This window comes from Aristolochia californica, unplaced genomic scaffold, assembly GCF_029961685.1.
Source record: "Aristolochia californica isolate CCGP_79_NKW_82.1479 unplaced genomic scaffold, dmAriCali1.0.hap1 SCAF_85, whole genome shotgun sequence".
Lineage (NCBI taxonomy): Eukaryota > Viridiplantae > Streptophyta > Magnoliopsida > Piperales > Aristolochiaceae > Aristolochia > Aristolochia californica.
In genome coordinates, this window is record NW_027182285.1 from 42,135 (window position 1) to 55,000 (window position 12,866).

General features: G+C 44.9%; 1 protein-coding gene across 1 annotated transcript in view; it reads right to left on the reverse strand.

Annotated features, from left to right (window-relative positions):
* Window positions 1–12,368: 12,368 nt before the first annotated feature.
* The window catches only part of LOC137939802 (uncharacterized), a 1,082-nt gene continuing 584 nt past the window's right edge, over window positions 12,369–12,866 (reverse strand). Inside the window, 3 exon segments of the mRNA XM_068784874.1 lie at window positions 12,369–12,567; window positions 12,569–12,782; window positions 12,785–12,866. The exon segment at window positions 12,785–12,866 is cut by the window's right edge and continues 39 nt beyond it. Of these exon segments, the coding sequence (XP_068640975.1) occupies window positions 12,369–12,567; window positions 12,569–12,782; window positions 12,785–12,866 (495 nt within the window).

The following is a 12,866-nucleotide window of genomic DNA, read 5'->3' on the forward strand; positions in this document are numbered from 1 at the left end:
GAGTGGGTTGATAACCCACAGCAGAAGGCATTCTACCTAATAGGGCGGATACTTCTTCTCCTGCTTGAACGAAACGAAAGATATTGTCGATAAATAGAAGTACGTCTTGTTCATTAACATCCCGGAAATATTCCGCCATGGTTAGGGCAGTCAAACCAACTCTCATACGAGCTCCCGGCGGTTCATTCATCTGACCATAGACTAGAGCGACTTTTGATTCTGCAAGATTTTGTTCATTAATAACTCCGGATTCTTTCATTTCCATGTAAAGATCATTTCCTTCACGAGTACGTTCGCCCACTCCACCAAATACGGATACACCTCCATGAGCTTTGGCAATGTTGTTGATCAATTCCATGATGAGTACAGTTTTACCCACTCCAGCTCCACCGAATAGCCCAATTTTTCCTCCACGGCGATAAGGAGCTAAAAGATCCACCACTTTAATCCCTGTTTCAAAGATAGAGAATTTGGTATCTAACTGGATAAAAGCAGGCGCGGATCTATGAATAGGAAATGTTGTGCGAGTATCTACAGGACCTAAATTATCAACAGGCTACCCGAGAACGTTGAAAATTCGTCCTAGAGTAGCTCCACCAACCGGAACACTTAGAGGAGCCCCCGTGTCAATCACTTCCATCCCTCTCATTAGGCCATCTGTAGCACTCATAGCTACAGCTCTAACTCGATTATTTCCTAATAATTGCTGTACCTCACAAGTTACATTAACTTGCTGACCAACAGTATCTCGACCCTTAACTACCAAAGCGTTGTAAATATTAGGCATCTTGCCCGGAGGAAAAGCTACATCCAGCACCGGACCAATGATTTGAGCAATACGCCCCAGGTTTTTTTCTTCAAGCGTGGAAACACCCGGGCCAGAAGTAGTAGGATTGATTCTCATAACATAATATAATAATAAGAAAATGTGTCGAAATTAATTGCGAATAATTACCGAATCGAAAATCAATGTCCGATATCAAGTTGATCGGTTAATTCAATAAGAAATAGAAATGGGAGTTAGCGCCCGATTTCGCCGGTACCATACAGCCAAATCTAATTCAACCGTTTATTTATTCAATGAGTGAATTTTGAAGTTCAACCAACCCTTTTTCAAGGAAAAAATATCAAGTAGATGAATATGAATAAGAATCATAAGTCAGTGTTTTATTTATCTATCATTATAGACAATCCCATACAAATTCTCTATGGAATTCGAACCTGAACTCTGTTTATGATTCATCATTTCTATCTTATTGGCCGTTGTTCCTTATTTGAATTTCAGCATATTTCTGGATTTCCGCCTATTTTCCCTTCTAGGATTTATTTACATATACAACATGTATCGCTGTCAAGAGTGAATTTCTTATTCTATTTAGATTCAAAAAAGAAGAGAGAATTTGCAAAACAAAGATTGGGTTGCGCCATACATATGAAAGAGTATACAATAATGATGTATTTGGCGAATCAAATACCATGGTCTAATAATGAACATGAACCATTTTAATTAATTGATAATTGAGAATATTTAGTTGAGAATTTTGTGAAGGATTCCTGTCCTGTGAAAGATTTCATTCGCGCCTAATACATGTACATGTCGAGTAGACCTTGTCGTTGTGAGAATTCTGAATTCATGAGTGGTAGGGAGGGACTTATGTCACCAAAAACAGAGACTAAAGCAAGTGTTGGATTCAAAGCTGGTGTTAAAGATTACAAATTGACTTATTATACTCCTTAATATCAAACCAAAGATACTGATATCTTGGCAGCATTCCGAGTCACTCCTCAACCGGGGGTTCCGCCTGAGGAAGCAGGGGCTGCAGTAGCTGCCGAATCTTCTACTGGTACATGGACAACTGTGTGGACTGATGGACTTACTAGCCTTGATCGTTACAAAGGACGATGCTACCACATCGAGCCCGTTCCTGGGGAGGAAAATCAATATATTGCTTATGTAGCTTACCCTTTAGACCTTTTTGAAGAGGGTTCTGTTACTAACATGTTTACTTCCATTGTAGGTAATGTATTTGGGTTCAAAGCCTTACGAGCTTTGCGTCTGGAGGATCTACGAATTCCTCCTGCTTATATCAAAACTTTCCAAGGCCCTCCTCATGGTATCCAAGTTGAGAGAGAGAAATTGAACAAGTATGGTCGTCCTCTGTTGGGATGTACTATTAAACAAAAATTGGGGTTATCGGCGAAGAACTACGGTAGAGCGGTTTATGAATGTCTCCGCGGTGGACTTGATTTTACCAAGGATGATGAGAACGTGAACAACACAGGATTGGGAGTCACACGAAATTCTCTTTATTGGGATTTCCTTTCCTTGGGCAGATTCCTCAAAAAAGGAATGAGAGTAAAGGACTTCGAGTGAAGTGGTCGGGTTCACTCCTTCTAGAGCGTTCGCTCGATAGATCTTATTTCTTTTTGTTAAAATGAATTCCTTATTGTTCTAAACCGGAAGGAGCTACATGACTCAGGTAGCTTGTCTCCAGAACCTCCACTTCCACATCGAGCTTATAAATCTGGTCTTTTTGGCTTCAAATTAGCTCTTTAACCAAAACAATCAAAAAATGTTCATTTCAAAATACTTCAATTGGTACGCGCAAGAAATAGGCCAATTCAGCAGCTTTTTGTTTCATTTCTCATGGAGTCAAATTCTCATCAGTACGAGTCAAGGGAATGGCTCCCTGGCCTCTAATTTCCATATAAAGGACACGGCGAGGATAAAGACCCCCTTTGACTTCCATTCTGATTGACTGGATTTATCTCATAAGGAATCGTAGGAAGACGCGGCGATTTATTCCAGGAAATCCCCAACGAGAAATACACACTATTACTTCTTTTCTATCGAATCGATCATTACCACTACCTACATTCCACAAAATTGTGGACCACAAATAGGAACTAATGAACAGACCGGCTATTCCATAGAAAGACATCACGATCCCTTGAGGGAATCAAATTATTTGCTGAGACGGGAACTTTGATATGAGATTCCGACCAAGATAACTGGAAGTTCCAACCAATAATCTTCCTAGTGAGCCTCAAAAGAGGATACAGGCCCAGCAGTACTTCTTTTTCTAAACCCTGTTATAAGTTCTATCCATATACGTTCTGATCGCCAGTTCATATTAGCACAATAGGGCAAGCTATAAAGCGCCAATTGCGTACAGGGGCTTGATACCTGATAGCAAGAGTGCTTTAAGCGCACTACCTTAGGCCGGCTTGAAGCTCCTATTGCGTACAGGGGCTTTATAGGCAGGCTTCTCGCTCTATTGCTACTTTGGGCAGCAGTGCCCACGGGCTAAGAGTGCCCCCTATGGCTAAGGGGCTTGTGCGCTTGCGGCGGTCTTTTGAAGCTGGGTAATGGAAATAACAAACATTAGTAGGAATAGTTGCTGAAACATCTCCTGCGTCTCCACAGCCCACAGAACAAAAGACTAGAAGACAGAGCTGCGGAGGGACTTCAAGTCTTCATGTTCCAGAGCAAAACTCAATCAAAAGTCAGTAAGGTTTAGGCGAGTAAGGAGAGGAATAGATTCCCTTGTTTGGTACTAGAAGCAAGCTCGAACTACCAGAGACATTGGGTGGGCCCCAGAAAAAACCTCTTTTTTGAAGAAAAAAGAAAGAAGAGAAATTTGCCCATGTTTCCCGAGAGAGGCCGCCTTCTCTCAGGCCAGCAGTCTTCTACTTCTAGTCGACTGCTCTGGGCTTCCCTGTTTCCGGGGCTCTGCTCGCTCAAAGCGCTCACGCCAGCGAGCGAAGCGCTTGACTTTAGCCCGCTACAAGGCGAGCCAGAAAGCCCTGCGCTCACGCCAGCGAGCGAAGCGCGGGTGCCACTATTGCTATAAGGAGCCAAGGGGCGTGTGCGCATGGCAGCAAGTGGGCCCAAAGTAGCGCGCTTTATAGCCCTCTTGCTATCAGGTGCGTAGCCAAAGTAGCAATAGTGCCTTGGGGCACTCCAAGCTCCGACCAAGCAAGTAACAATTGAAAAACGATGTTTCCTTGACCGAGTCGTCAAAAAGGCAATCAATCTGAATCCAGGATATTTATGATAATTCTCTTTTTTGATTTGAAAGATCTGGCCCTATCTCTTTATCTCTATCCACGGAGATGGATACCTATCTATATGGAGAGAGATCTATCTATGAATCGATCTAGACTATCTTCTATCTGGATAGATATGTCCCTATGAGCGACTACGCCGATCTTTTCTTATATGTTTTGGCCACGTCCGTTTCCGCTCCGAAGAGGAAGGTTTGGATCTTTCAATCTTATGTCGTGAGGGATGTGACCTATGTTAGGTCCATAAGATACCACCGCTTTTTGTGTTCTATGATTAACCTCCGAATAATGAGTAGGTAGTTCGATCCTTTTTATTCTTCTCTTCCTAGTAAACTGATGGGGAGATCCGGAGCAATAGGTCGAATTACTATATAAAGAAGAGTTTTTAACTAAAGGACTGATTGTTCGAGTAGGAAGATTTCGGTTTTTCTCGTTCCTTCTCAAAGAAAAGAATATTAAAAAGAAATGATACAAATTCCTCTTCATTCTGTTGTGCTCAGCGAAGGAACTGCCTAAGCATACTTTTTCGGATCCAAACTTCTTAGTTCTTTCTAAGTCTTCTTCTTGCATAGAAGAACGCAACTGTTGTAAAAACCGGGATTTGAGTAGTAGGCGGCACCCCCTCTTAGTTTTGAGTAGGCGGAACCATTCCGTTTTGGTTCTTCTCCACATTATTACCGGGTGATCCAGGAATTTGCCTATGATTTTTTCAACTGATATGTCGATATAGAAAGATCTCCTTATTTCTTCACCGCGGGTTCTCGCGTCATTTTCTTGAAAAGATATTAGATCACCGTGGGACACTTTCAAATGAGTAATGCTTACCATTCCATTATTTACACAAACCCTTCGATGACTTATCGGCTGCCTTGCTTTTTGAATAGTTTCACGAAAATGGAGACGAACCGGAATAACGTCCGATCTTGTTTCTGGATTGAGTGGAAAAGGTATATATGAAGTTCGTTCTGTTCCTCTGTGCATCTCCGTGATGGGTAAATCCCCATGAAAAAGGGACAACTTTCGTGTAGTTTGTGATTTGATGTAACTGTTAAGATTTTCTCTCGGATAAATCTTTCTCTTAATAGATCTCTTCTTGTTCCTCAATCTTCGGAGAATGCGGCGTTGTATTATTGTAAGTTCTCTGTTCCGAACATTTCCTGAAAGTGGACGACAAGTTTTAAATCTTAATGCGGGCAAGGCATATCTCGTTGATTCAGTCTTTTTCGCCACATCGCGTATAACGGGAATCGAACCCCCTCTGCAGCTGGCGGGCGGATGAGAAATTTCCGACTTCGATCTATACCCGCCGGGCCGGGTGTAATGAATATAGATCTCCCGCCTGCAGTCTTCTCTTCCTATCACTTCACTTCGAAAGAGAGATCTTATCTCTTCGGACCTCACCAGGCCGGGCGAAGGGGAAGGAAGGGGTGGCTGGTCCGGGAACTGCTACGGGAGAGGGCTCGTAGCCCCCCCTCTCCCTCTTCCCCACGCCTATTTGTTCCCCGGGCCCCGGAGAGATGCGGAACTCTTTCTTTTTTAATAAAAAGATGAATAGATAGGGCCGTGATACATTCAGGAATATTAAGAAAAAGGTAAATAGACTCTTTTCGTCCCCTTTTCGATGCCCGCCGGAGGACCTATGTGAATGTTTTGGAATGGGGATGTTCGCCTTTTGTAACAAGTAGACCCACGATACGGACTAATAGATGTTCCTACTGTTACCCGTAAGTCAGATCTATTCATATAAAGTCAGTCCCCCACGGCACGGCTTCTCACTTTTCATGAATGTGTCTCCCCCTCTGCTTATTAGAGTTTGACCCAGCTTCAAAAGACCGCCGCAAGCGCACAAGCCCTAAGGCCCCCAAGCCATAAAGGAGCCCAAAGCGGGCCCAAAGTCGCAATAGGCGCTTAGGCGCTTGCCCTATTGGGCCCTATTGTGTAAAGGCGCTTTATAGGCGCACGCTTCTCGCCCTATTGTGTAAAGGGGCCCGCATGGCTACTATTGCGACTTTGGGCGTGTGCGCTTAGCCTAGCCCGCGGGCACTTGCTGCCCATTCGCACAGCGCACACGCCCGCGGGCACAACGCGCACAAGCCTTAGGGCACTTGACGCCGTAAGGGCTCCGCTCGTTGGCTGAAAGCCGTTGCTAGCCTGACTAATAGGGCAAGCGCGCATCCCAGCTGGATGGAGGAGAAGAAGACTCGTCTACCGAAAGAGCTCAAACTTGACTCCACAAAAGAACGACCGGGAAAGTCTAAGGCCGAGTCATCTTCTTTCTACGAAATATGCCCCAAAGAACTTATATAGAAAGGATCATAGTCTTTGTTACATATAGTCATTCCATTGGAACAAGAGTAGAGGAGTAGACAGAGAAATCCGATCACCAAGAATGGAAGATAACAGCTACTGACCGACAGAGGTTAGGACAGCACCAGGTCGTGTTCCCCAATTAACAAAAACATTCTCCTTTCTAGATATCCTTTGATGATAAGGAGGAGCTTGGAGGTTCTGTATAAATTACGTGACGCGTCATTCTTTTCTTTGACTAGAAAGATTGCATTTTTCTTTTGTTGTCCAGTGGAGAAACGGACTTTCTTTGGTTCCCTAGCAGAGTTTGCCGGGGCAATGAAGGTATTCACCCCAAGCCCAGAACAAACCCTAGCACTAGCAAGATGCTCGTCGAATAACGCCTCAACCAAGGCCCGCTGAAATTCCAAAGGGACGGTCGCCGATGAAAGATCGAACGAAAACAAGGTTGAGATATTCGTCAAGCGCGCGAGAGGCGCTGTCTGGTTGAACGTACCATCCATAGGAATGGACCGTCAAACCTTCATGCACCAATCGTGAGCAAGGCGAAGAAGCGCTTGCTTTAGGGAATTAGGGATGGCAAACACCCTAAGCTTACCTGCCCCCTCTTCCTTAAAACCCCAGTCGTCCAACCGGAAACTGAGTTAATATTTCTTCATATGACTGTATTCCAACCTTGCGGATGCACTCGTCAAACGCTAAGGTTAGAATGCCTGTAAGGGCGGCTGCCGCTTTCATTTCTGAAGTGGCGTCCACAGTGGCTACTCCACGACCCGTACCTTCCGACAAGTGAAAAGGAAGGTCGATAGTCATTGGGCCGTCGGAGGAGTCAGGAGCTCCAGCGGGATCACCCGCAAAGAGAGTTCTCGGAAAGAAGAAATATGAAAACAGTGGTAGGATGTACCGGGAAGACCAGCTCAAGAACGATTCGTCAAACGCCCATATATGTTTGGCGGCCCGGACAGGGTCATCCACCCTCATACAACCCAGTTGCGAAGCGCGGTCCCATAAGGACACAGCTTTAAGCTCCCAGATCATTTTTTGAAGCGGTGTAGGGCCGGTTCCTAAACCGTCTCACAGGGGAAGACGACCTGAAGGGTGTCCAATGCAGCCCCAATTCCAGCGGCGTTGTAAACGTCGCCGGGGCATATCGCTCTTTGAGGGAACGGGCCCGCTTTCATACCTCGAGGAAGATCTCCTCGGATTCAGTAGTGGGCGGGTTAACTATGCTCGTTTTCTGGTAATCCTGGCCTTTCGCCACTAAGATTATCCGTGAGAGCGTAAAAACCGAGAGGTCGAATTTGACCAATCGGTCAGCCCGACTATCCCGAACCCGAATCAATTTTCGATGAAAAGCTGGCCCGCGGATAACCATCCCGGGTTAAGGAAAGAGGGTGTGAGGTAAAGGTACGGTTTTATCCCGACTAGAAAGATTGAAGAATTCCTATCTATTGATGTAAATTATTAGGATGCAAGCGAGCCGAGAGAAGAGAGTAGACGAGCCTTCCCTGTTTACGGTAAGGGGAAGGCGAGGCACGAGGCGAGCGACTAAACCAACCCCGAGCCGGCGATAATAAGAGAAAGAATGAGGCTTAGGTCGTGACGAAGATCAAAGAAAAGTATAGTATGCGGGGAGAGGTGGAAATGCCAGGTCTTGTCATTCAATGGTAAGCAAGGGAGTAGACCTCTACTATATAGGAAGGAGGTAAACCGCTTCGAGCAGGAGCTTCCTTCGATAGCAAGGGCGGGAGGGCTAGGAGAAGTAGGCAAGAGCTAGGGCGAGCTGCCTTCAATGCTTTCTTGCTTGCTTATCCAATGCGCTATACAATATTATGCTATAAAGAATGATTTTTCTTTCTTTATTATAATATTAATTAATTCTGAGAATAATAGCTAGTTTTTTCTTTTTTGATTATTCTTTGTGATTTATAATATCACAAATAGTCAGATGTAGTAGAATGCCTAGGGATTTCTATCTTAGGATTTATGGTATATTCCACTTGGTTTGTGTTGATGTATTCTTTTCATTAGGGTCTGGTTAGAGGATCGTCATTCTTTCTATTGATTCGATACAGATACGGAAATAGAATGCATCGGCCAATTAGATTCTCTCCCTTTGTCCCAAATTTATACTTAATTGATTTGATTCAATCTGTTAAATTGTGAGGAATCCTTCCATATAAATATATATATAACAACTCATGGATTCCTATACCAAATTATAGACTTTTGACTTGTACTCCCTACCCCCGATGGTCCCCCTAGAGAGAATAAAGAATCGAGTTATTTAATTAGACTTAGAATAGAAGTCTTGAAGAAGTCATTCCATTTCGGACCAATTTCTAGGACTCAAAATCGCGATTTGAAATTCTTTGAAATGACTCGAAAGACTTGTTAATAACATCTTATAAGACTACCCAAGGGGTTAGGTTTCGTGACAATAAAAAGGTTTGTTTCCTTTGAAGTAAACCCACACAATGGAGTGTACCACAGTCGTAGAATCGGCTGAATCATAAATGATCCGCATAAGAGACTTCTAATGGAATCAGGCGTTGTTGAACGATTCGACAGACCAAATCCTAAAATCGACTCATAGAAATAGAAGAGGGTGCAAACGTTGATACGTTTAGGTTATAGGTTAGCGTCCATTTTTGATCTCTGAAACAATGCATTGCATTGGAGTTATTGTGGAACAACAAAGCGATGAGTCAGAAGGATCCCCAGCCCGTGCAAGTTCAAACGGGCCCCCAATCTTCTTGCTTGCATAAAGTCTGTATCGGAAGGAAGGACCAGTAGAATTGGAATGATGAACAATTTCATTAGATTAGGTTGGAATAAAAAAGAAAGAAGTATTGTGCAGAAACAGAAGACTACTTGCTTTGCCAACCCACCGCGCGGGCCAGCCACAAGCACTAATGTGAGAAAATGAGAGCTACACAAAAATGTCAAAATGACAAGGATGTCAAAATATATAGGGCTATACGGACTCGAACCGTAGACCTTCTCGGTAAAACAGATCAAACTGAGTATTATCTAAATGATTCGAACTGTTTCAAAGACCCAACATGCATTTATTTTGCATTGGGCCAGGAGGGGAACTCATTCAAGAGTGGTTGTAAGGTGTCATTCACTCAATCAAAAGGGAGGAGTCAACAGGTCAATAAAGAGGGAACGCAGGGCGGAACTCACTCATTCCACAGGTAGGAGTCAATCCAAGGGGGAGGTCGATCCTGTGTTCTGTGCCTGAAGAGAGTCCCACGGAGCGGTAAGGCCGATATGTTGCTTTAAGCCTGTACCTGGGCGTTCCGAACCGCTGTGATCACCTCTCCTTCCAATCCAGTCTCTTTCGAAACAAGGGATCCCGAAGTAGCATTTATATTAGAATCCGAATCGTAAGCCAAATCAGAAGCCGTTTCAGGCGCCGAATCTGAATTCAGAAGAGTTTCATCCGCCCGCGTCTGGAGACGTATCAAAGGAATAGACATAAGAGAACATTCCCTGCTCCATACCATAAGAAAGGAAAGCGTAGAATCGGAACGGAAGAGTATTAGCGCTAAAAAATACCGGTTTTGATCTAATTAACTTGTCTTGTGCACCCGAGCTACTTTTGAACAGAGGCTTCGTAGCCCATTTTCCTTCCGGTCTTAAGAATCTAAAAAAACTAGTCAATTATGCCACTTTTGAAGCGCCATAAGCAGCCAAGCATAGTGGTTCGCTCAAGCAAAGCAATGGAGTTTGCGAGACTTCAAAGCGTTCCGGTAGTGCTTCTAGCAAAGAAATAGTCAAATAAGAACCTCAATTTCATTCGATTACACACGACGACAGAAGTTCTCGAAAGAGCTACTTCAGAATGAATGAAAGCTACATCAATCCACAGGAATGAAATTCTAGATATTCTCGTAAAGTAAAGCCGACTCATTAATGAGCCCTCAAAGGGCAGCGGCAGCCTAAGGAACAAGGAAGAGGCTCGGCTTGCTTTCTCTGTTGGTTGAATTCGCCACCACTAGGTGGCGGCTCTCGATTGCTGCTTGATTACCTATGTCGCTTGCGTTAAGCTTTCTTTCTGCCGCTTTCAGTTCCGCACCAAATCGTAGCAAAGCGCAGATGCGGTAGCAATTTATGAAAGCTGAGCTGCCCTTTAGCTTAGTAGCTGCGAGACCTGTCAAGTTCCGCTCTTCCCACTTGATCCTGCAAGCCTATACTTCTAGCTTTTTTTGCTGTCACTGCAATCGTTGGAATTGGTTGGTCGCTTGCTTGATTGGAAGGACTGCCGCCTTTCTCTCTTAGCTTAGCTTGACTGATCGTGTAGCAACGAGCTGCTTGAATAAGAAAGCAAATGCATTCAACCCGCATGATCGGCCATTTCCCGATTGAACCAACACAGCTGTTCCGCTTCCCCCCACCTACCTTCTCTGAACGAGCTCTTTCTATCCGTTCAAAACCCTGACTTCCCTAAAAGCTGGATCTATCTCTTCCTCCGAGTCGTGCCAACATTCGTGCCTCACCATTTCTAGTGATTTTCTGACAGTCGTGACATCGCTCCGCCAAACCCAGTGTGGACCAGGAGGGTAGTGACACTTGTCTATAAAGAAAAAGGGGAACGATCCGCTTTGCGAACCACCACCGTTGACAAGTCTCCTTAACGAAACAGAAAAAGTCACCGAGGGGCCGAGCGCGAGCTTCGTCCAGAGCTTGACCAGGGGATGGTTGAGTGCGCAAGGAAGAAACTCAAGCAAGAACCAGACCGATCCACCAAAAAAATCAGTGAAAAACGCTCTCCATTTGAACTTGGCTTGAAGGCCCAAAGAAGTGAGATAAAAATCTTTCGACAGGACTGAAAGGAAAGAAAGGAGCAAGTGTCGTGTGCAAGTGTGGCTTTCAAGCTTGTCTCCCTGTTGCTAAAAGCCTGGAGACCGGGGGTGCTTAGGACCAGAGGTGCTTGCGGCCAGCAGGAAGTTGTTCTGGCTTTAGAGCTGAGACCAGAGGTGCTTGCAGACCTGAGGTCGCGGCAGCTTGCTTGCTAAGGTACGAAAACGTGCTGGTAAGTGAACGAACCTGTGAATTCTCGCGGCAGGCGTTCTCGAGGTCTTTGGTCCAGTGAAAGCCTTCTTTCGAAACCAAGTCGTAGTGACGAAAGGAAGGCAGACGCGCAGGTCAGATCAGCCCGCCGCTTATTTATATCGTAGTTCCACTTTAAGATCGTGGAGCAACACCAAAAGGAGTGAGCTTATTTGGTTAGGAAGCGAGAGGAAGAGTGAAGGTCGACAGGCAAAGAATGGCTTGAGTGAAAGCTGGAGTGGCACAAGACAGATTGAAAGCAAAGGGAAGGGAGCAATCAAACTCAAGCGCGTTAGCGCAACGCGCGCTAGGCGAGGGTTGGTGTGGCAAATAGGGCCGTTGCTTCTTCCTCCTCATTTATCTTCCTGCTCCTGCATCGGGAGTTAGGAGTCTCAGTCCGTCCCTGTATTACTCGAAAGGAAGTCTTTTTGGACCCCTTCGGGAATTAATTCTTCTTGGCAGCTACCCGCAGTCGTTTGGAACCGGGGATTCTACTGAAAAAGGCAATGAATAATATTCTATCTAATAATAATAATAAGAAATATACTTAAAAAAACTAAACGAAACGAACTCTTTGGTTGGATCGGAGAGGGACTTCTATAAAGATCTTTCCACTCATTCATCATACTAAAAGTCGAAGTCACGGCATGGGGGGCTCGGAAGAAAAACGAGAATCGGTGTCGTGGTGGTGCTACGAGATGGCGATTTCTCGTATAGAAGAAGAGATCCGCGGACCCATTGATTTGATTGACCATAGATGCGAACCGATCGACCGGTATCTAAGATAAGTAGTTCTTCTATCGTTCAAGGGCAAGGGGAGAACATGTAGCGGCTTGCCCAGATCTCGTATTTCCCGCGTAGTTCGTCGGTCAAACCAACTCTTCTCAAAGTCATAGAGAGAGTCTTTTTCTTTTTCCGGTATGTAGCTCCGCGAGCTAGAAGCGCATCATCGGGGCAGGGCGAAAACGAACATAGGATCGGCCCTCTTCTTGTTTCTTTTGTGTCCGGTCCTTAGTGTGTTTTTTCTTTTTGGATGCTCTTATCATGTTATTGCTGAAAATCAACACAACACAGAATTCCTCTATTTGATGTCGATTCATCCACACTTCCATTCCTTGTAGAGGAAGGCAAACTGCTTGCTGGCTGGGAGCTGTATGAGCGGTCACGTCCACGTACGGCTCCGTGAGAAGGGCGGTGGACGGAAATGGCCTTGTTGTACCTCACTCTCGTCTTCAATGGGGTCTGCTCTTTTTTTTTTGGGAGAGTATGCCAATATGATCTTAATGAGGTGCGGGGCTTTGCATCTGACATTCGTTGGGCTGGACTCTGCGGGAGCCTGCGTCCCGGCGTTTTTGTGCAATAAACCCCTCCGGCCGAAGACTAGTGGTAGGTGGTCCTTATGAGCTTTCGGAGAAGGGTAGCCTAGTGTGTAA